Genomic DNA, 22,152 nt, shown 5'->3' on the forward strand with positions numbered 1-22,152 from the left:
GCGTTAGGGCTTATTTGCACTCACAGCCCAATGACTTTGCGTTACAGTCTGAAGAAGTTTGACTCCCAAAAATGATCAGGTGTGTTTATTGTTCTGTGCAGGCTACAGTGGAGGACTGGGAGCAGGTGAAGTTCCTGTCTTACTCCCTCTGTAATAGATCTGTTTATATATAGCCCAAATGTACCTCTCCATGTCTTTCAGGGGATTTGGCTTTATTGGTATCAATAACCAGAAAACACAAACTTCCTCATAGATTTTTCTCCCTGGAGGATCTATTTTAGAGCTTTCCTTTTAAGGCTTCCTATGTACCAGACCTTATTTTTCTCAATCCCAAGGCGCCTTCCAAGACCCACTTATATTGATTTTGTAGCTACAGAAAAGCCATCTGCCTGAGTGCACTGTTCTTCCTGTGTCTCTTTATGCACCTGAGTTGAGATTGATTAAACGAGACTTCTGCATTTTCTTGCAGGAGCTTAGATCCTCACACCTCATTACAGAGCTCTCAATGTACTTCTCTTCCCAATGCCCAAATGAGACTCTTTGGGCCCTTCAAACTTCCCTTTGGTAACTTGGTCTCATATTGAATTTGAGGTGCCAAGTCTTTGCACAAAATGAAAAAAATCTCTATACTTATTGTTAGCAACGCAGGTGATAAAGGACAAAGTCACTTAGTGCTCTTCCTAGCAGAAGGATTTTGCCAAAACCACGTGTCTGCAGCAAAACGCTTGGCTTGCCTTCCCTTAAATATACTGGCAACACATAGCAACAGGTGGATTTAGTCCAGCTCAATTGCTCCTGTGCCAGGGACACGGGCTAACAATGACCCTTAGTTGTTACTGTCTCCTTGGGAGAGAGAGGAGTGACTCTTTCATGAGCAGCAATGAAAACAAAATCCACCAGAACAGCAATGAAGACTCTGGAAGGATGGTTGTCTCCCCTGACTGATGTGTCTTGGCTAGAGCACAGAGGATCAAATGGTCCAAGAATTTCCTCGTTGATGCAGAGGAATCTGTTTGCTCTGCTCTTCCCTTTGGATCTAGTCAGAAAGTGCAAGTTACTGCACAGCCTGCCCAAGAAAATAATGGCAATCTTTCGGCTCTAGGGAAAGTGGGGGAATTTTTCTAAGTCTCTGCTCTTATTTGTCTTAGATATCATCATGTTGCCCAGTCCATGTAGAAGTCATCTTTAACACCATTTCTTCATCTGATGAATTTTTAAAGGGTTTTAGATCAGAGCTGGAGGTCTTTATAGCTACAGTTCTGCTTTCCCTATCATTTAGTCGTTTGGTCACTTCATGGATTTTCTGTATTGTTTCCTATGTTTTTTGCCCGGTTTCCTAAGAAAACAAAGCATGCGCTCTTGTACTGCGTGTGTGTACTTTTCTACCTTTGTGCATGTGTGTTTTCCCATACTCTCAGCTTGAACCCTGTGCCAAATTTGCAGGAGATCTCAGTTTTACCACATTCCCATCTGTCTCTGCTAGTGTCGTTTCCACCTGGTCCATGTGAGGTGTGAGGGTCAGTGGCTGGCCAGCTGGTCAGCGTGCAGCATAGGGCCCTGTTAGGGTACCTCCAGCAGCTGGGATCCACCTGGAGATTATAGCTAATAGAGAAAATAAAAATACACGATAAAGGCCAGGCATAACACCCAGGCAGCGCAAGTGATGTTATGTGCCTGAGGCTATGAAACAGGGAACAGCTCTTGGGCATCGTTTTGCGCTGCGTGTAAAGAGGTTAGCAAGAAATATTTTCCAAATTGGTAACTACTGAGGGAGTTCTAGGATCAATACGAATTGATCCTGATTCCATCTCATTCATTGATACTTAAACTGAACCTTCCTGTTTAACAGTCAGGTGAATTTTCAATCATGTCTGAAAACCTTTCTAAAAAAACACACCACAAGAGCTGAAGAAGGCGGCAAGCTATAGAGAGCCTAGGAATGTGAACATCAGATAACTGCCCTTTTTCTGATGGCAAATCATTTACGAGCATCTTACAATTTCATAAATGTAGTTGTGCTCGAATGAAAAAGAGAGGCTGGCAATGCTGTTGCCGGGCGTTATGGGGGCTGTAACCTGCTGGTGAGCTTGGCGCGGAGACTGAAACCTTGGCAAGATACCATGGTAACATTTCCATACGCACGGGTTGTTTGAGGTTTTCTGGTTAAATGTCAATGTTTTCATATTATTCAAGGAGATTTTGTTACTTCAAAATCCCACTATTCCTTTGAAATCCTCCTTCAGTCTGCAACTTGCTCAGTGAAAAATGTGTCTGTTTTGACTGCTCAGACATGGAGAGCAAACCTTGCTGCTTAGCTGCCTGCTCCAGGCCTTATTGTATGGCTTTTTCTAACGGGGCAAAAGCCAGGGCATCTTCCCTGGCTGGAGGGAGGTGGGTGCACCTTGCCACAAACTCAGCATCTTGCAGCGGGGGAAAGCCATCGGCTTCCCACGCTCCCGGGAGTGGTCAGAGACTCTGGCGCGGGAGTGCTGCCGGTTACAGGGCAAGTCCCCATCAGCATGTGCCCCCAGCCCTCAGGCTGTGCAAAAGCAGTAAAAAGCAGTCTCCAGTGTATAAACAGCAGCCTGGCTTCAACCCCGGTCAGCGTGGGGACCTACCTGGGTCTTCTAAGACAGGACTTGGTCCTCTTGGCTCCTTTCTCTGCAGCAAGTAGGGAAAATGGATTGTCCCGGAGCAATCAGTTCCCCCATGGTCTGAGTTTACCAAGGGTCTAAGTTGGCATTGGAAGGAGCCGCTGTAGCTCACCTGAAGGTTACTGTATTTCTAACATGGGTGTTTTGGTTAAGTCCATGGCATAATGAGTGTGGACCGAATTGGGTGTGCTAGGACATACTTCTGGTCCCAAGCAGATGACAGGCACTGACAGGTTTCCATTAAGCACTTTGTGTTTCAAAATATGGTGCTTTTCTTTATTAGCTTTCCCAAAACCCAAAGCTTGCAATGCCAATTTTTGCCATTTTCTCCTGCCAGTGCCGGCTCCATTTTGACAGCACAGACTCCTTCTGCAGGAGGCTTGAGCTGTTGAGATGCTGAATGCGTCTGAAGAGCGACTGTGCGTCCTTGTGTGGACATCTGGCTTGGGAGCTGATGCTGGTTTGGTTCCTAGCATCTCTTGTTAAAACTGTTAGCAGACTGAGAGATCCTAAATTCCGGGTGCAGGGTTTCCATTGAAAAACACTGGAGTATTTTTAAAATGACATATCCAAGCAGTGCAATTAAATCTAGGATTTCTTGCTCTGTTACAGTCTGGGATTTCCCCCCTTCCTCTGTATTAAAACGCGCTACTGGATCCCAGGTGGGAGCTGATTTTAAGCGCTTCAAGCCTCAGGGGAGGTGCATTGTTATGGATTTTAAGTAGTCAAAGAAGGAAAGGCTCAGAGAGAGGATTTCAGGAAGACTTTAATGTACCTTTGCATGCAGAAACACACAACTTGTCGTTACTAAAACTATATGCAGAAGCTGGATGAAATCAGCCGCTGACTGCAAGGGGCTGTGTGCCCTTAGCCCCTGGGGGCTGGTGCAGGCGGGTACCAGCACTGCCTCTGCGTCCTGCTGTGTCCCCCAGTCTGTGTGGTCCCCAGCACACTGGGTCTGCAGGGCAAGCTCACCCGAGAGCTCTGCCTGGTCAGATGCAGGAGTTTGATTTAAACCTCTCTCTAATTTGGTAGGATTTTTTAAATCAGTGTAATGGCTTTTACGTTGCACATGTGATTATGGCCAAAAAACATGGATCGATTTCTATCTGAATACTTTATTGTGGGATGGGAAGCTCACGAGGATTGTGCAAACTGCGGGAAGAGTCTCTCCATTTCAGGTTGTCAGGATCCAGACTAGCACCAACGCTGGCATCTGCTGTGTGCCTTGGGTAGGTAAAATTCCTGTCTTGGTAGCGCAGAGTAATATATCAGAATGAAATACATTAATTGGTAAGTGCTGGGAAATTAGAGATATGCTTAATGAAAAAGAAAACCTTGTTTACGGTTTCTAATGTGCTGCTGAAGAAACTGGCTCCCAAATAAAAATACTTAAAATTAAGATTAGGATTTATTTACATAATTACTGCAAGAGAAATTCTAGGTACGTGCTAAGTAATGCAAGGGAAACCTCATGGCTTTTCTTCTTGTTTCCCGTGTCTTGAGGTTAGTTTGCTCTTTGTGCAAGTCTATTAAAGTTTTTCTAACTCAGTGAGGCAAAAAGTCATTTGTCACAGAATTAATACATGTATATACACTTGTTTTATTGACTGTGGTAAGAACATATGGCTGTGTAAGAGCCAAGTCATCCTTGTCATTGTTGCTGAGTATTGGCTGGAGAATGACTCAGTAGGTGGCACTTACCTCTTTATGGCAAAGCAAGCTGATATCCCTGCATGGCTGGAGTAAGAATGTCCTTGGAGTTTGTGTCTAAAGGCACTATATCCCCCTTTGGTGTAAATTAGATCTGCCAAATTTGCCATATAAATTTATATTAATGATCTGTTCCAAGCTGTACTGCCCAGTGTGTCCTGGCCACTTTCCAGTTTCTGTGGAAACTCCGGGCCAGATCCTCAGCTGATGTCTGCGTAGCTGTGTTGACTCTGCTGATTTATATCTGCTGAAAATTTACAGTATAAAATGCAATAGGCTTATGATGGGGCTGCACTGATTGAAACCAGCCAAGGGTATGACAAATCTTCCTCTTAATATTTCAATTGACTTTGGCAAACTTGCTTCTTTCGTGTGTATCCTAAATCAATGTGTGAGTGCTGCTGAGAGTAATTTCCACTTTTGTCTGTGCAGATGGCTGCCCTTCACTAGACTGCGGTGTTTATACCTGCTAAGTTTGCAAACACTTTTTTGCTACAGTCTCCCATTGAGCAGTATTTTTCCTTAGCTGTCATATTTAAGAGTTGAAAATGTTCTTTGTTGGGCCATGATGGGCTGTGAATTTTCTTCTTTCAGTAAGGGCCACTGAAGTCCAAATCTGAAGCACTGGTATGATGTGCGTCTCCTTGCGCACTAACGCTCCAGGCAGGGGCGTTTGAACTAGATATCTAAGGGTTTAAATGCTTGGGAGCGGGATCTGAGAGCCGAATGTCCAGACCTTGCACGGCTTCCACTATCTTGCATCTGGCACCTGTGACTTTTTACTTGCATGTAAATGTAGACTTCTATGAACCATGCAATTATTATCCAATAGAAAATCTCTAAGCTGAAAGTTGCAATATGAGTGCTAGAGAATATTTTCCGAGGACACCTTTTTTCTATCTCTGCTAAGTCTTGTCCTGTGTAAAGAAGAAACCACTGCTTTTTTTGTTTAGCTGTTTCAGGCAGTAAAATCTGCAATCTATCAGTCATGCACTTGACTTCAGTACGTGTTCCCTGTTCCAGGAGGCAGAAGGCTTTCGTCCGGCCACTCTTTCAAGGCAAGCTATTGCGCTACTGAAAGAAAGCAAAGACAAATAATTAAAATAAGCCTTTCTCTTCCTTTTTCCCTTGTGCCTAGGGAGAAGATGCCATTCCACCATGTAACAGCTGGCTTATTGTACAAAGGCAACTACCTGAACCGATCGCTCTCCGCTGGCAGTGACAGCGAACAGCTAGCGAATATCTCTGTGGAGGAACTAGATGGTGAGCGATATCATCAGAGTTTTCCAAAGGGTGGTTGGGAACGGGGAAAGGCTCATATTCATCTTATCGGTAGTGTTGTCATGCAGTGACTTGAAAAGTATTTTCCCTGTGAAGCGAGGAGTAAAAGGTGCGTCGGAAGTGAAATGTCTCAGCAGATCTGGAACAAAGAGAAGTCCCCAGTCCAAAGCTATGTTCAGACCTGGAGGCTGATTTTAGCCTCAAATTTTGTCCTCCCGCCTGGAAATAAGGCAGCTTTTGAAAGAAGAAGGCAAAAGTTGCAAGAGAAGAAGTTATACTAATATTTTCAAAAAAGGTATCTTCTACTTCTCCCTGTAACCTGCAGAGCTGAATCTGTTCTCCTAGGCAAGTCTGCTCATTTGCTTTATGGCTTTTAAAAAGTGAGATTTCTCTCTGTAACAAAGTATGTGGAGGTGGCTTGTGGCTTCGGAAGCTGGAAAGAGCTTCCAAATTCCCTTTTCCAGGTCAGTGATTTGGAGTACAGGCTGGCCTCAAATTGGCAAAGGCTAGAGGGAAGGTTATGCACACCTGCTGTCTGTAGGAAGTCCCATGATTTCCTCCCAGATGCTGGTTGCTACTTGTCCCTTCTGCCCTGGAGATGGGATATTGGCCAGGTGGACTCCCAGCCTGGTTTACTGTGGGGAGGTCTGTGTTCTAGGCAGTTTGTAGCACATCAGGGTCATTTCTAAGCAAAAGCTAGTATTGTGGACAATATTGGTCTCTGAAGGCCATGGAGCAAGTTGTAGCTCTTGGTTCTCTTTGCAGTGGACATTCTGTAAGCCATGGTCATAATCAGCAGTCTTGACAGAGGACTTAATGAGTAAATGAACGAGAAAATGGTACTAGGTAGAAACAGTCCTTCCAGGACAGGTTGGAAACATTTTGGCAAAACAGAAGACAAAAAGGCTGACATTTCTGCCCTCTGTCCCCTGTTTCACCTGCTGTTTGGTAAATGAGACCTCAGTTTTCAAGCTTTTTCAACTCTGAACCTTGGGATTTGGTTTTGTAGGCTTTATATTAACTTATAATAAGTAAGAGAAGGATTTTTGCTGAGCATTTGCTGTTGCTTCTGTTCTTTCCAATGAGAACGGGCTGTACATGCTGCAGGTGAGATATGCGACAGGAGAAATTGCTGTTAGCTAAGATCCCAGGAACACAAGGATGTCAGAACCATAAGCCGGGTAGTTTTCCTGGGTTACTGGAGCTTTGCTTGAGAGCTTGAGTTAGTGAGCATAAGTGAACTGGATCAGCTTCTGTGCATCCTAAGATGAAAAAATGTGTCGCAAGGTTAAGTTTAGATACTCTCCCTACTCAGGATGACAGGGTTTGGCTGAGCCCAGGTAGGAGGATGTAGAATGAGGTCTTGCACTTTATTTCAAATGCAGGCAGGAAGGCTTTCTCTGCTATGCCTACCCTAATTAGAGCCTGTCTGCTGCAACTGCCTTTGAGACTTGCAGAAAACTATCAAGAGCCAAATGAACTGGGCCAGGGTGGCAGCAGGGCTGCGACCCCACTGTCAGGGTGATCCTGCTGTGAAATTCTTGCTTAGTTCGTTCCCCTGATACTTGAGTGGAAAAAAAGGTCGGCGGTCAGATGTGGGAAGGAAGGCCAGGACGCATGCCTGACTGCAAGTCATTTTAATGCAGTGCTGACCCTCCCGCAAAGCCAGCAGGGAGGAACGGGAGCCACGGACCACCCCATCACCACCATCAGCCAGGTGGTCCACCAGCTTTGCAAGCGGGGCCCCTCTTGGCATTGCCCTCCTGCCTGCCAGGAGCTGGCGGCTCTGCCCGTAGGGGCAGCGGGCGCTGGTGGCAGCAAGGTGCAGCCCCACGCATAAACCTGTCTTCCCTGGAGAGGAATCCAGAATCTGAGAGGCTGTGGATTGTCTCCATTAATTAATGGCAAATGAAATGAATAGGTGTATAGGAGCAGAGGCTGAGTCGCTGCTAATGTGAACGCTGCATCCATTTAATATGGTCTGTGCTCTATTATGACTCTGCTACTGAATTGGAGAGCTGCAGATTTTATTCATCTCTGTTCACAAAGAATAACCCCCTCGTTCTTCAATAGAATGGTTAGAGCTCTTTAACTAATCATCCATTTATTTTCTGGCTGTTAGACACAGGCATCTGGTTAGAATTTAGTTATACTTTTTGACAGCCTTTTGCTTTACAAACACATATTTTCAAGAGCTTTATATCTTTGCCATGAAGATATGCTCCAGTTCTTAGCCTAGCAGAGAAGATCTCAACCTCAGGCCATTTTTTTCCCACCTGTAAACACAGAAATGGTACTGAATTGATTCATTTCCTCTTAAGCCAGAGCAGCATAAGGAACCGAAGATGAATTTCTATGTGCTCGCTACCAAAGCACAGTCTAGTCACTGGAAATCATATGTAATATTATGTCAGCAGTTTCTCTCTTACTGTGCTTTGTTACTACTACTGAAGAAGTGCCTGGGTGTGTGGGTAACGGGTTAAGGTACCACTGTTCGCTGTCCAAACCCAATTCTGAAATACCCTTCCTGCCTCAAACCTGAATTCTCTCGGGGTGCGTAGCAAACTGTTCTTCCTTGAGATGTTAATGTCAGTATATGGGAGGTTTCATGGATATACTAAGCTGTGATAGCTCTGTGCCAATAACATATTTGCATTTAATCATATAGGCGGGGAAAGAGATGCCAGATTCCAGTTGGTACCTTTTCCAGTGAGATTTTGGTCCCAAGAGAGTTCCAGCACGTTGACAAATCCCAGTCTCAGATATTAAATCATTAACGGTTTGAAGCTCTTTCTGTGGAAGTCCGTGGGAATTTTCTGTGACGTTCTTGTACACTCAAGGCTCCAGCAAGTGTCTGATCTGTCAGGTTTTTCCAGCAGGTTTTTCATGTCTAGCATTCTGTGTCTCAACGCCATTCGCTCTGTAAAGGATTTCTACAAGTGCAGGCTCTCAGATCCCGCAGTGTGAATGCGATGTGCAGCCTGGGTAGAACAGAACGTTACTCTTGTTGCACGTCGCTGCAATGAATACTGACTGAAAATGTTTGTTTGGAGCCCGAGGGCGATGTATGCAGGCGAATATGGAGATCAGGAAACGAAAAAGATTTATGGCTTCAAGTAACGCAAGGGGGAAAGATGCCGAGGTTTTGGGTGAATATGTACAGTTCAGAGCAGCACATCTAGGATGCTCTATGCCTCTTTTCTGACTGGTTATTTTTCTCCTATGAAAACTTTTCAGACTTGCGGCAGCCATCTGTCGACTTTAACTCTGCTCTGTTTTTTTCCATTCTGCTTTAAATACTATGCTGGCAGTGAGGAAAAGAGGCTGGAGAGATAGCAGGTCACTCTGTTGATCGCTTGTCTATTCCTAGCAGTGTTGTTTGCTATTTGTGGTTCTGTAGTAGCGTGAGGGTTTTTAGAAACTGCCACCGTCACAAAGGGAATTAACTCACAGAAAGCTATATTAGGCGATATTTAACTTTGTAACACAAAGTACATGACAAAGTTGAAAGTGACAGGCCATCCATAACCTCTCTCTCAGGGACTGCGAAGTATGATGGGGTCTCAGATGAATATCATTGCCATATGCTCTGCAATTTCTAGTCATGAAAGTATAAATTGAGTCTGGGACAAACTGCTTTATGTATAGATTTTCTGGCTATCGTTGGTCAATATAGAATCGTGGCGCTGTTTGTACATACTCTATCATTTCCACATTCCTTTTAAAGCCAGCTTCTGTCTTCACATTACAGACTGCTAGGAATATTTTTAATAAAAAATGGTGGATGGAAATCATCATGTCAAGCTTGAGTCATCCACCTCCATAGGCTCTTTCTAAAGGGTATTGTCAGGAGGTAAAAACATTTCCATAGTAGGAATCTGACAAATATCACCTGAAGGGAGGCACATGCATTATAAGTAGGCTTTGCAAAAAGCATCTGTGAAATGCATGATAGTCAGAGTGCCTTGCAGAGAAAACCCAAATGTGAACCACAGCAGCAGTTATTTGTCCAGAAAGACATCATGATGAATCCTTACATGACCCAGATTCCTTTGAAATCAGCGGTGTCCTGCCTATACAGGAGCAAACGTTGCTGTGCAGCAGCGGGATAATTGCTGGCATCTGGTGACTGAAACCCTGGCCTACGCAGGACCTGTGGTACCTAGAGGGCTTTGACGAGGCTGGGAGATTTTTCCTAGTTGTAGCTATCAACCTGGCTGACCTGATGGAGTCCTTAAGGCTGACAACCTGAGAGAAACTCCCAGTGCATGGTTTTGGCTGCCTGAACTGGAGATGCCAGCAGGGCAAAACTGCATGAGATGGGGGCCCAGCTTCTGGCTGCGGGAGCTTTGAGTGCGGTAGTCTTCAAAGCAAGTGTCTGGGGACTTCCCTTGTTAGGAGACTTTCCTGTCATTGTAGTTTATGTGCCACGTGACAGGACATGCTTTACCCAGTTTCTGTTTTTCTCCAGCAACCCCCTTCTGTTACCTGCAGAAGGTGTCTTCACTGGGTTGCTGTTTGCCTCGACTCCTGCAGGAAAGTCAACAGTGAGCAGCTTTAGACTGTATTGGAAAACAGCTCTCAAAATAGTTAAAGGGCACAGTTAAATTATGCCCATATGGATTTTGAATTAACAGTTGCTCCTGCATGCCAATAATCCAGACAGTGAAAGTGGCTGAGGATGTGTTGGGGCTGTAGCCATTTCCAGAGAGTCAGAGTCCCAGGGATACAGCAGCAGGGTGCTTGGTCTGGAGAGCTGCTAGCACCCGCCGTCTGTACAGAGTGGGAGGAACAGGCAAAATAGTCAAACATCTCAGAGGCACACAGAAGCGTTCCCGTTCTAGCCCCGACTCTGAAAAAAAGGCTGAAATTGGGGGCATTTATCCTCTTGTGGAGTTTGTGATGTGAAATGTGATGTTTCTTGGATGCTAACAGTCCCAGAAAGCAAGGCACCCTGATGCTGCAGAGGCCTGTGACCTTGAAAACCATTTGGGTGTTGTTATTTAGCAGAAGTCCCTATGATGCATGAGGATCGTGGCTGATTCGGATCCCAAGTCATTCTCTTGCTATCAGAAGGACTCAATAAACAGCCTTGTGCTTGCTGGGGAGTAGGGGCTGCTGCAGGACACCCCGTGTCTCTCTCCAGGCATCGATTCTTCCTGAGTATGCCTGTTCCCTAGTGGAGATTTTAATCTTACTGATGGGCACAGAAGGTGAAGGGGCAATCAGGTTCCCTCCAGCCTCAGCAGCAAACTACCTGTGCAGCATCGGTGGATGAGACTGATTATATTTGGTGTCCCAGGTGAGATCAAACGGCATTTTGGAGAAGCAGTGTGTTCGAGGAGGGAAACCCAAAGGGGAGATGTATTAGTCACTTGACTGACTCATGTAGCAGCAATAAAGCTGCCTTTGGCTGAGTCTGCCTTGCTAGGCTCTTTGTAGGGGGAAAAAGAAAAAATAAAAACTTGGGGAAGTGGAGAGAGAGAGAAATAAGAGAGAAAGAGAGCATCCTGCTGGCAAGGCTGGAGTTGCAAGGCCTTCCCCTGGAATAGCAAGACATATCAAGGGAAGATCTGCACGGGCGTAGGGTCCAGCTGGGATGCGCTGAAGGGTGCTCATGGTTAGCGCACTGCCACGGCAGTTTCTCCAAAGATGTGTTTCAGTGCAAGCTCTGGGAGTAGCCTGTTAATTAATTAAGTGAATGAAATTGTAAAAAGCTCATTTCCTCTATTGCAGAGTTCTTTTAAAAGAGAGGTTCATCCACAGCAGCACCGTTGTGAGTGATCAGGGCTGGAAATGGAATAATTTATGTTTTATGTTGGGCTTTCATGTTTCCTGTCTCTGAATATAAAAATGCAGCATCACTATGCAGATTCTTCTGTGGACATAACTGGAGGTATCTCTGACTTTTTCTGAGCTCCTCTAGCTGGTTTTCCAATTATATGTTTTAATTACAGTGTGGGTTTCCTCAGGACTCACTAGTTTCAGATATGAAACAGCTTCCATTTAAAAATCATAAAAACTGGTGCAGTATTAATATTCTGCATAGTATTATTTTACTGGAAGATGCATATTTGCTCCAGACAGTGAGTGTCCAATGGAAGAGTGGAATTGCTGATGGAGAAATTGTGGCTACCTGTCCTAGCCTGCACGCTGACTTACTACTGACAAAGTCCAAGGAGCATGCATTCAAATAACACAAAGGGGATGACTTATACTCGCAACTCCCTATGATCTTCCTTATTCTCTAGGAGCTAGTAAGCAGTCAGCAGATTTCAGCGTTGTGGCTGCAGCGACCAGCAGACACGAGGCCCCCCTTCCCTGCTGCACTGCATTTGAAAGTGTTGAATTATCCTGGACTCCTTTCAGAAAGTTTTCCCCCACTTTGCACTGAAGTGGCAGCACAGTCAGATGTCCATCTGTCCAGCCCGTGCCTGCAGTTCAGTCCCAGCATCACAGATCTCTCACACTTGGCCACCTGGAAAGCTTCATTAGCTAAAATTAGCAGCAGTTCCCACCAAAAAAAGGCAACAGTGATGCTCAGGCACCCAAAGCGGCTGTGTACAGGGACTCTGGCTCCTCCAGGTTTGACCAGAGAGGAGGGTTCCTGTCGCTTAGGGTTTAGCTGCTGCATTACATCAGGGCATGTCGGGCTTGAAGGGCGGCACTGGGTTTCCTTGGGCCCTGGCGATCCTCAGCAGGAAGGCAGGAGAAAGCTGGGCATTGAGGTACTCCAGAAAAGCAAGTGTTTTTAGCCTCCAGCGCCTCACAGACTGGGTCCTACACAAGGAGCCAGTCCTTAGTCAGTTTGGCAGGTTACTTACACTGTGGGACAAACCTTTTTCAGGTGCACCCTTGGGAAGGGGTTGCAGAGGCTCTGTGCTGGTGGGGGGCCGCTCCCTCCTTGTCCCACACCCCCACTGCCCAGGTCACTGGAAGCCTTGCTGCCAAGGGGAGATACTTTACCTAGACTCACTGCCCCCAAAATACAGGAACAGGCATCAGCATCATTTCTGAGGGAAGAATCCTTACAAAAGGAGAGTATAAATAAAATGAGATTAGCCGCCAACAAATTAGAATTACAGGGACACCATCTGGGCAACAATTAAAGAGATTGTTTGAACTCTGGCTACGCTGACATAGTTATAGGAAGTGGCTGGTGAGCAAGCGAGTTTAATTAGTGTTGGGTATTCAGATATCCTTGGATGGAGACTGGGGGGATTCTGGCCTGTTGTAGGCAGTGAAGAGGGACCCTTCTCAAACTCGATCTTGGGACATGTTAACACTCTACTCTGTTAAGTTAGTTTTGGGAAGAGAGCCGCAGTTTGTGGCTTCATCTGCTTGTTTCACCTCTCATCGCAGCACCAAGCAGCGCTGCTGACGGGGGGCCTTGGTGTGCACAAGCATCGTCGAGACGAGCGCTCCCCAATGTGCCTTGAATCATTCTGGGCAGACGCTCCTCACAACTGCTTCAGATGATCCCAGTTCATTTTCAGGCCAGAGTCCCTTTGGAGCACTGTGATAACACACTGCCTGCATTGCCGCAGGCCACGGGTACAGAGTAAATTCAGATGAAGAACTAAACCTGCTTTAAAAGGCATTTAAATCTTGCTATGACACATTTATACAAATTTTAACATGGATTTTTAATTTTTTATGCAAGCTTCTAGGCCAGCTCATTAATTTTCCAGGATCCTCAATCCCTTCTCTTAAACCTCTGGCTTTGGGATCCTGCTCTTATTCTAAGTGTTGCTTTTTGAACTCAGGGGGGGTCTCATTCTTAGCTGTCACTTTATTGCCCTGGAAAAATACTCTTTAAGCAATGGCTTTTAGCTGCTATATGGGAGGACAGTGATGAGGGTAGGGTCACTTCGTCCCGAGGCCATAAGGACTTGGCACACACCTTGAGACTGGGAAGCAAGGGGGACTTGATGCTACTTTTTTCCTATTTCCTAGCTAAAGGCACATGGCAACTGAGGATATGGCAGGACTTTTACTGTGCATGCACTATCTACGCAACTAGGTAGGTGGCCACATTGCAGGGCACCCTTTCTGGCACCCTTTTGCCATTCGAGTGCCGAGTGAACTCATTTGTGGTGCAGTGAGCTTGGCCAGGGCATCTTTCCCTGGAAAAGGGAGAAACCAATTTCTGATCCAGCTCCGTGGCTTCTGGGGCTGAACAGGACTGGCAATGCTGCAGAGATTTCTGTCTGAAGACATCTGGGAATGGCTTCCCATCGCAGAAATGGAAGGGATGTTCCTTCTTTTTTCAGTCGGGCAGGAATCGTCTTGGTGGTCCGGCTCGACGCCAGCGTTGCTGTGTTCCAGGATGCAGTGGGTGCTGCTCACACTTGCCCTACCCAGAGGCGAGGAGGCACACGGTGGCATGTCCGGGTGCCCTCCCAAGCTGTGGGCTGGTGGCACGCTGGCAACCTCACCTCTGCAGAAGCAGCAGAAGGTCTGGAGGATCAAAGTGGTTGGTTCATAACTAAAAATTACTCTTATATGCTGTTTCTTCTCATTTAACAGTACAGGCAGAAGCACAAACCCAAGCTCTGGCCTGGGTTTAACCTGCATTAGCCATCCCATCCATGGTGCTCAGTTCAAAGCAAATTGCTTCTTATTTATTTCGTTTTCTGTGGCCTTCTTGTTCATGCTGGAGCTCAGGGGGCCTGAAGTGCAGATTTGAGAGGGTCCGAACAAGGTGCCAGTAGAGCAAATCAGGAGATGAATGGCTCAGCGTGCTAGTGAGCCTGAGCAGTGCAGACCTGAGTGGAAGGACCTGAGCGCTGGGGATGTGCTCACAAAGTACAGGAGCAGGATGAAGCTGCATAAAACATGACAACTGAGGATCTCACAAGCTCTGATCCCGTCCAGAGCACCGCTAGATATCCTGTCCTAGCAGCCTTCATATGCTGTGTCTCGCTTGGGTGTTCCTCCTTAAGTTGATGTGATTTCACATACTTAAAGATGTGAAGGATGATGTGATGCTCTGCACACTGCACATGCCTTTTTTCTGGCCACTAGCTTGTGTCACATGCCCCTTGGAGTTGCCGAGATCAATATCTTAGCTTGGCTGTGTTCTTTCAATGTCTTTCAACATGTCAGATTTAATCAAGTTGTAGCAAACCACAAACAATCCTGAATCAATTTCCCTACCTCCATCAGGGCAGCTACCCCACCAAACCAAAAACGTTATGGCAAAACCTCTGTTCTCCGCTGCGTTTAAGTGCTTTCTATAACAGATCATTCAAGAGTAGATTTGTCTCCTAAATAACAAGGCTTAATAGTTATAGGTACTTCCTCAGAAGCTGGATTCCAGGAATCTAGTTCTAGTTCTTCACCAGGATATTTTAGTGTCACTGATCTTTTTTGTGCCTCAGTTTACCTTGCAGTAATAATCTTCATGAATAGAGGATGACAATAGGTCCACCACTACTTGGGTTGCTGTAAGACCTCTGGATTAAACATCATCCTTGGCATTTAGCTCCACGTGAGCAACGGCTTTGCTTTGGCCCCCAGCCCCATGGTGCTGTGCCTGTCTCGCAACCAAGTATGCTAGAGCACGCTAGTGACAAGGGAGATGAATGGTGTAGGCAAATACTCAGTCTGGGCACAATGCTATGCAAAAACAGCAAAGAGAAGTACTCAACAATCCGGGAAGTATTTCACCTGGTTCTGTTGCATGTGATGATTTGAAAAGAACAGATACTGATTTAGTTATTTTTTTTTTAATATAGTTAAAAGCAATATCATGTCAAGGTTAGTGTTCACAGCCTTGGTTTGACTGTTGGGGCATCTGCTCTGTGGTATCAGAAAGCATCTCGAACCTGCTGAGCTGCTGGGCAGAAGCCATCACCGGCAGCTGCCTTTCATGAGGCTGTGTGACTGCGTGATGATGGTCTTTGTCGTCTCCATACTGTTGTCCTCACTTGCAAGAAAGTGCATTTATCCTGCTGAGAGGGAGGGCAGTGACTCACTGCCCGGGCTTGGTGGAGTGAGACGTCACTTAGGGAGGTAAGAGTCCAAATGAGAGAGGCGGACTACAGTAATGCCGTGATTTAAACAAAAAGATGGCCCTGGCCGTCATAGTGCTGTGGGCCATCTCCCTCTAACGGCCAGGCTGTTGAAACGGAGAGGCCAGCTGCCAGAAATCTGCATTTCCCAGTTTTTCTCACCAGATCATGGGTCCTGAGAGCCATTAGTGGCTGAGGACACCAGACGCGGTAGCCCATTTTGGCCCTACCTGAGATGAGAAATAGGTGCAAGATGCTGGGGAAAGGGAGCTGGGGCTGCCTATCTGCTCCTTGAATGGGCTGTGCAAAACTGCTCCCTGCCAGTGTTTGGAATAGACAGTTTCCTGAAAATCCAGAGCTGGGGAAGGCAGGAGGAAAAGAGGAGGGGTGGTAGGGCAGAACAAAGTGGAGCCAGTAGCTCAGCAGCTGAGAGACAGAGAGGGTCCAGGGGCAGGTTGGATTGTGATCGGAAGCTGGGAGCAGCGGTGGCCTGAAGGATGGGGAAGGAGCGTCCTGCAAAGGAGGGACGCTGAGGGAGTGAGAGGCAGAGATTTGAGCCTGAGAGGGGATGAGAGGCTGCAGCAGGGGAGAGGTGAGAGGATGAGTGGCAGCTGATGAGTGGCTGCATGAAGTTGGGTCAGCTATTCCCTGAGCGAAATGAGCTGGCAGCCGGGGCTACATGCAGCAGTTGTCAGATTTTGTAGGACCCTGCAGCTCCCAGCCACCAGCCAGATGAGTACAGGAGGAAGGAGCAGGAGCCCAGCCGGGAAGCAGTGTTTTTTCTAGCTTGACTGGCTTTTGCAACATCAAAGAGGATCAGTGCAGACCCTTTGAAGTCAGACTTAGCCTCTGCATGCCTATGAAAACAAAGGGGTGCAAATCTCCCGGGGTGACAGTGATCCTCTGAGGAGCTGGGTGCCTTCTAGGATCACAGCGAGCTTTGCTAGTGAGAGTCATCCAGTTACAGCGATGTGCCTGGCCCAGCGCACCCAGGAGCACATTGTGCCAGGGCAGGGGGCAGAGTGAGTTGCCTATAGCTGCAGAGGTTGGACTCCAGCACAAAACTCGTGATTACTAACAAGAGCTGTCACAGCTGTATTTTTGTTAAAGCAGCCTTTGTTCTCAGTGCAAGTCCACAGGTGGACCAAGTTGCTGCTCTCTGGGCATTGTAAAACTCATTCAGAGATGCAATTTGGAGGCAGATCATAGCAAGAAGGTTTGGTGCCTGGAAACCCTCCTCTTCCCTCCTGTCCTCACACATGCAGGTTGCTCCCGTAACCTGTTCACTGGCCTTTTCTGGGTGGTCACATCCCAGGCATCTCTCTCACACCACCTTCGCTTCTCTGCTCTGACGTCTGCTATCAGAGATGTTTCTGCGACTGCAGGATGTACAGTAAAGCTCACCAGAGCTGGTCAGGCAGTAGTGGTTCATAAAGTGCTTCTGGCCTTCAGGGCCAGAGCAACTACTGCAGTGGAGGCGACATGGGCTGAAATCACTGCAGTTCCTCAGGTTGATGCCAGCGGTGAATCTGGCTTAGACTATTCCCTCTCTGAATGAAATTAATTAAAACAATGCTGCTTTTTTTGCAGTCTAAGGTCAGCTCAAGGTCCTGCATGTCCTGCATCGCTGGGTGGTGCTGCTATGCATGGTCCTGTGCTCTCAGTGCCATAGCAAGGGCTTGGCTGGGGCTCTGTGATCTTTGATCTCCGTGATCTTTGCGTTGGGCTGGTTTCTAGAGGGTGGGCTGAGTGAATAGCCAGGAACTTGCTCTCTGCTTTGGGCTCTGATTCGTTTCGACTGTTGAATGACTGTTGTGCCCTGGATCCAGCTGAGAGGACCTAAAGAGAGGGATTGCAGCGATGCTGTTGGGACCAGCAGCAGGACCCGTGCAAGCGTGAAACAAAGTGAGCTACGCTCCAAAAGTCTCATGACTCGAGATCATAGATGTGGGGACCTCGTATGCAGAGTCCTGACACCATTCAAGAGAGGGAAAAGTAGATAGGATAAAGCATTTGTCTGGAATTTGAAAGAGTATTGACACATAGTGGTTTACTCAACCCCACGTCGTATCCTGCCTTGAGCAGAGACACTGCAGGCAGCACTGCAGCCCTTTGCAGGAACAACTGTAGGACAAGCAAGAGCAAGAAAAATAAGTTTCAGAAACCTTACTGTTTGGTATTTTCAATCTTCAGTACTGCAGAGCAATGTAAAGTCATACTGTTAAAATATTTCCTTTATTTTGATAAGAATTCTATTTAAAAACAAACAAACAAAAACAAGCCAAGCCTTGGTCGTGAAAAGCTATTTCTCTCTCTCATGTTCTTGAATACATATCATTATAATGTCATTTAAGAAAAGTCCCTCTTTCTAAATAAGCCATTAGAACACAAGCCCATTAGCAACCTGTGGGACGAGGCAGTATTTTGTACTTTGAGATTATTCTTTGGGGCAATTTCTATTTAATTTGCTAGGAAACACAAATCTCATTACATTTCTTTCAACTAAATCCTATCCAGGGCCGTGAGGTTTTGTGAATAGGTTTGGATCGAGAGGGGAAAGAAACATGGCTTGTTTAATTGATTGCAATTGCTATTACTTCCCTGAGGTAGAACAGATTTGAAGCTTTTTTTTTTTTTTTCTCAGCAATTCTTCACGTTTGCACATAGGGGGCAAATTGTGCTTTGCAAGGGCACAGTAATTTTTGCCTTTGAATTGTGAAACTATTTTTGCCAATGTGACTCAATGGATGAAATGTCCATCACAGCTACTTAAACATTACTCGCCATTGCTTTGTAAATATTATTTCAGGATTTCAGAAGGAAAAATAGGAAAAATACAGAGAGAGTTGAAGGACATGGCTGAAACGAGGTTCTCTCCTGCTTTGCCTCTTGCGGTGGGAGCTTTCGGCCAGCCTGGCCCCCTCCCTGCCTTTTGGAGGATGTGTGATTGTCTCCTGTTTCTCCTTATAAAAACAGCAGAGGTAACTTGGTCTCTGGTTGCATAGTCTGGAGGAATTAGATCCAGACTTCTGGGTCTGAAAATAAGTGTTCATGCTGCCTAGGTTAACAGCCCTAGGACAGGCACTGCCTCCCAAATACAGCTGTGCAAATACGGGAATTTTCAGTTCCCCAGTAGTTAAAAAAAAAAAAAAGTAGGGAGATCCATCTCAGTTTGAGCCAAATCAGCATATTTTTATTTTTGCTTTTTTTTTTTTTCCATGCATTGGAAGCCGGGAAAAATCTCATCTGTTCCAAAATGAAGTGTTTCATATAGGCTGTGAGCCTTTAAATTATTTCAGTTTTGAAGGTGTGGCAAACTTGTAAATTTTGGATCGCCAAGTCATGTGTTTCCATTAAAGAGTCAAAACAAAGTGTTTTATTTCTCTAAGAGCCTGTTCTTTGGAACAAGTAGTTCGTGCAACTGCTGTGAATTGATGAAGTGTTTCAGAGCGGCTGAGTCCATATTTTTACCCAAAAATACTCCAGGAGACAAGTGTTACGGCACTGTCACGTTTCAGTGTTCCCCTGCGTAGGCATGGGTGAGGTGCTGTGGCCGGGCGAGGAAGGAGATCTGGCAGGGACCTTGCTTTGCCCCTGGGATCTCCTCGGAGAGCAACAGTTTTAATATGCCGGGTGCATGTGTGGGGTCGGTGCAGTCTCCTTGAGCAGCACCTATTAAAGCGCTCTGAAAGCTCCCAGTTTAAAAAAAGAAAAAAAAATGTGGTGTTTCCAGAGAAATATGGAAAGCAGAGGCACCAGCTCACGGCTGACCTAGAGCAGATCCTGCAGCGGGGTTTTTAGGCGGGCTCTGGCTGATGCCCCCAGGGTGCTTTAGCATTTTCTCGTGCACCTTTGCTCCTCATGGAGCTACGTTGTCAGCGCCACGTAGAGACCGCGCGTTGAGGGCACAGTAGCTCTGGGCGCACCAGGTAGGACCGCGCTTTTGTGGTTACTATTGCAGCACTCGTGACACCCGGCTCCCCTGCCAGGCTGCTCTGCCCCGCGTCAGGTTTGGGCCTCCCACTCCCCCGCTGAAGGCTAAAGCGGGATTAGGAGGGTGCTGGGAAGAAGGGACACTATGGATGGTGGCCCTGTGTCCTGCAGGGGCGATTGAGGAAGGGATCGCGGCCACTCGGATCAGATCGGGGAGGATTAGGGGTAGGAGAGACTTTCCCCTGCAGGGATTCCTCCCGTCCCTGCCAAGCTGAGGGGGACTGCAAGAGCTGGTGGCATTGCAGCTCTGCCCGTGTCACCCTGCGGGAGCCCAGGGAGCTCACCCCCGGCGCCAGCCGCCCTCTTGCAACACCCACATGTTTACTCCGGTTGTGTTCCGTGCCCACAGCCCGCAAACGTCACCCGCAGCGCTGGGACCGTGTTCGAGAGGGCTCAGTCCTCCGCTGCAGGCGTTCAACAGATGATTGCCTCTCGAGTCCTTAATTGCTTCGTTGGGGAGCTGCCGTCAGCCAGCCGGGATCTGCTGGCGAGCAATGGGCGTTTCACAGAGAGCGTTTCAGCTCGCTGGTGGTTCTGAGCAGTAAAAATATACAAGGTTTGGTTTGGATTCAGATGCAAAAGGAAAGCACCCATCCCCCCCCCCCACCCCTTTTCCGGCCGCTATTTTGGGGTTATTTAAAAGGTTAGGTAGCTGGTGACTCCTTCAGTGTTCGTTCCAATTGCCTTCCAGGCTTGTTTCTCAGTATTTAATACATTCCCCATTTTTCCTAGCTCTGCTTTTTCACAATAGGGAGTGGAATATACCAACCAAGGAAAGAGAAGCAAAATAAATAAAAGAGCCCCGTTAAATATGGGGCTCTGGAGAGAGGTTGTAGCTGACCTTAGGCTTTCTTGCTGTCCTGCACTGAGGTCTTGCATTTTGTTCCTGCCCTCTTTTTGCTGTGATAATAGCAAGCAGGAGACGTGCTTTGGTCTTTGTAGCTCCCATTGATAAAGCCAAGGCTTATTTGTCCCTGTAGCGGGAGAAGGTCAGATCAGTAAAAATGCAGAGGGATATTGGGTTGGACAAGCAACCTCTCACTTAAGAATTTATTTTTTCATTTAGTCTTCTAGGTTTTTTAAGAGGGTTTCTTTTTGAGCAAGTGATTGGAGAAATTTTTCTGCTGGTTGAGATTAAGGTCATCTGCCTAACAGTGCGGACAGTCAAAGCTTTTGGTTGGAGTATATGTGTTCGGTGGACACCTTGCGTGCATGTTGCTATGGCAGGGAAGGAGTTTTGCTGTATGAAAGTGCTGACTCAGGGACACACAGAGTTCCTCCCTCCACGATGCTTCTGGTGTTATTTATTTGCAGTAACAGAAACCTGAAGCTTCTGTTTTTGAGTAATTTGTGCATTTCTTGTACATTCAAATTCTTTCCAGTGCACTTTGTAGCACCCAAGCAATTCGGGTTTGGAATCACAGAATTAAGTCTCGGCAACGAAAAAGCAGTTCTGATCGCTTTTTACCCTTGATGCTGTGTGTTTCTCCATCAGAACAATGTCTAAACCCCAATAGTGCACATCCCTGAATTTTCTGACTTGCTTGGATACATGGGAGAAGCCTTCCATGAGGTGTTTCTCAAGAGGCAGGAAAGTAGATGTCCCGCTTGCCTAGCCAACAGAAGAACCGGTTTCACCTTGTAAAGAGACTAGTCTTCAAAGTGGAACGTGCTTATTTTGCAAATGTGACATTCTGATCCCATTGATGTAAGCAGCAAAATCCCCATTGATAGAGCTAGGTTTTCACTCTCTATAGTTTAAGAAATCGGATAACTGGCTGATCTCCTTAGCGCCTATTTCTTTTTCTAAAGAAAAGCTTTTTAGTAATGTGATTGCTAGAGAAAGTTCCATCCTCAAAGGCTGAGTTTTGGTGTCTTTAACTGGATGGAAAATGTCTAGACGTCACATTTTGTAATAGGGTGCTCTCTAGAATGTAGCTGCATGTGCACGTATGTGAACATGAACGTAGTTAATATCCTTATCAGTCAATTGATAGAGATTGTAATATGTCAGTTGTTGACAGGACAAAGCCAGTCTCATCTCTGTAGTGAACCTAAGCAAGCTACAGAGGGATGAACTGGCAGGGCCAAAGCTTGTGTAGGTATTTAGAATGAGAACTGATGATGGAGAAGAAAAAGGCTGTTCTGAACCTTAGTCCTTCTGGGAAATACCAGTATGAAAATCTGTGTTTCGCTAGTCATCAGCCATCTTCCTCTAGTCCCACTTACCTCTTCTAGCACTTGTTTGTGAGGCCTCTGAGCCTTTGGTGGGATGGGAGCAAAAAGAGCTGAAAGGAAGCACTAAAAAATTTCTGAGGAACAAGGTCTGTGAACATATTCATTTTTGCTCCAAAGGCAAAGCTGGTTTGGTGCCAGCTTTGACATTCTCTCTCCATCCACTTTCTATGTCTCCATCTTCAGCCTCAACTCTACTTTGGCCGATGGTAATTGCAAGGTGCGCCTTGACTTCAGTGGGAGCAGGACTAGGCTCTGGC

At 46.4% G+C, this 22,152-nt stretch overlaps 1 protein-coding gene across 3 annotated transcripts in view; it reads left to right on the forward strand.

The window, feature by feature from the left end:
• The window catches only part of CALN1 (calneuron 1), a 177,332-nt gene that overhangs the window by 38,431 nt on the left and 116,749 nt on the right, over positions 1–22,152 (forward strand). For all 3 annotated transcript variants that reach the window (XM_009678157.2, XM_068910011.1, XM_009678158.2), the window contains one exon: positions 5,506–5,630. In XM_009678157.2, the coding sequence (XP_009676452.1) occupies positions 5,506–5,630 (125 nt within the window). The remainder of the gene's footprint in view (positions 1–5,505; positions 5,631–22,152) is intronic.

Source organism: Struthio camelus, chromosome 16, assembly GCF_040807025.1.
Source record: "Struthio camelus isolate bStrCam1 chromosome 16, bStrCam1.hap1, whole genome shotgun sequence".
Classification (NCBI taxonomy): Eukaryota; Metazoa; Chordata; class Aves; order Struthioniformes; family Struthionidae; genus Struthio; species Struthio camelus.